Source organism: Eimeria mitis, genomic scaffold (assembly GCF_000499745.2).
Source record: "Eimeria mitis Houghton genomic scaffold, Emh_scaff7651, whole genome shotgun sequence".
Classification (NCBI taxonomy): domain Eukaryota; phylum Apicomplexa; class Conoidasida; order Eucoccidiorida; family Eimeriidae; genus Eimeria; species Eimeria mitis.
Window position 1 is genome coordinate 846 of NW_013575613.1, and position 823 is coordinate 1,668.

The 823-nt window shown below is 36.0% G+C and overlaps 1 protein-coding gene across 1 annotated transcript in view; it reads right to left on the bottom strand.

The window, feature by feature from the left end:
• Window positions 1-430: 430 nt before the first annotated feature.
• The window catches only part of EMH_0092250 (uncharacterized protein), a gene marked incomplete at both ends in the record, with an annotated part of 700 nt that continues 307 nt past the window's right edge, over window positions 431-823 (bottom strand). Inside the window, one exon of the mRNA XM_013501809.1 lies at window positions 431-738. Within this exon, the coding sequence (XP_013357263.1) occupies window positions 431-738 (308 nt within the window). The remainder of the gene's footprint in view (window positions 739-823) is intronic.

Genomic DNA, 823 nt, shown 5'->3' on the forward strand with positions numbered 1-823 from the left:
GTTTTTTTGTTTTTTGTTTTGTTTTTTTTTGTTTTGTTTTTTTTTGTTTGTTTGTTTGTTTGTTTGTTTGTTTTTACTTTTTTATTTTTTTCGTTTTTTTTGTTTGCGTTTGTTTTGGTTTTTTTTTGTTCGGTTAATCTACAAAAGATAGATCAGCTTACTCTTTTTTTTTTTATTTTTTTATTTTTTTATTTTATTTTTTTATTTTGTTTGTTTTGTTTGTTCCGTTTGTTTTATTTTTACTTTGGGTTTACTTATTTATTTATTTGTTTTTTTTGTTTTTTTTTTTTTGGTTTTTTCTTCGTTGATTAACCTACAAAAGATAGATCAGGTTATTCCTTTTTTATTTTATTTTATTTGTTTTATTTTATTTGTTTTACTTTGTTTGTTTTGTTTATTTATTTTATTTATTTAATTTATTTTATTTATTTTATTTATCTGCTGCTGGCTGATGGATATATATTTTGTTGCAGCAGCAGCCTCCCCTTCTCTTGCAGCCTTCTGCATACATCCGCTCCTTCTGCTGCTGCTGCTGTTGCTGCTGCTGCTGCTTCTCCTGCTGCTGCTGCTGCTGCTTCTCCTGCTGCTGCTGCTGCTGCTGCTTCTCCTGCTGCTGCTGCTGCCTCTCCTGCTGCTGCTGTTGCTTCTCCTGCTGCTGCTTCTCCTGCTCCTCCTCCTGCTGCTGCTGCTGCTGCTGCTGCTGCTTCTGCTGCTGCTGCTGCTGCTGCTGTTCAGGTGCTGCAGCGTAAACTGGAGAATTTGGTGATGGTGTTGCAGTGCAGCACAGAGCAACGGCTCCTCAGCCGTCTAAAACTCATCTGCG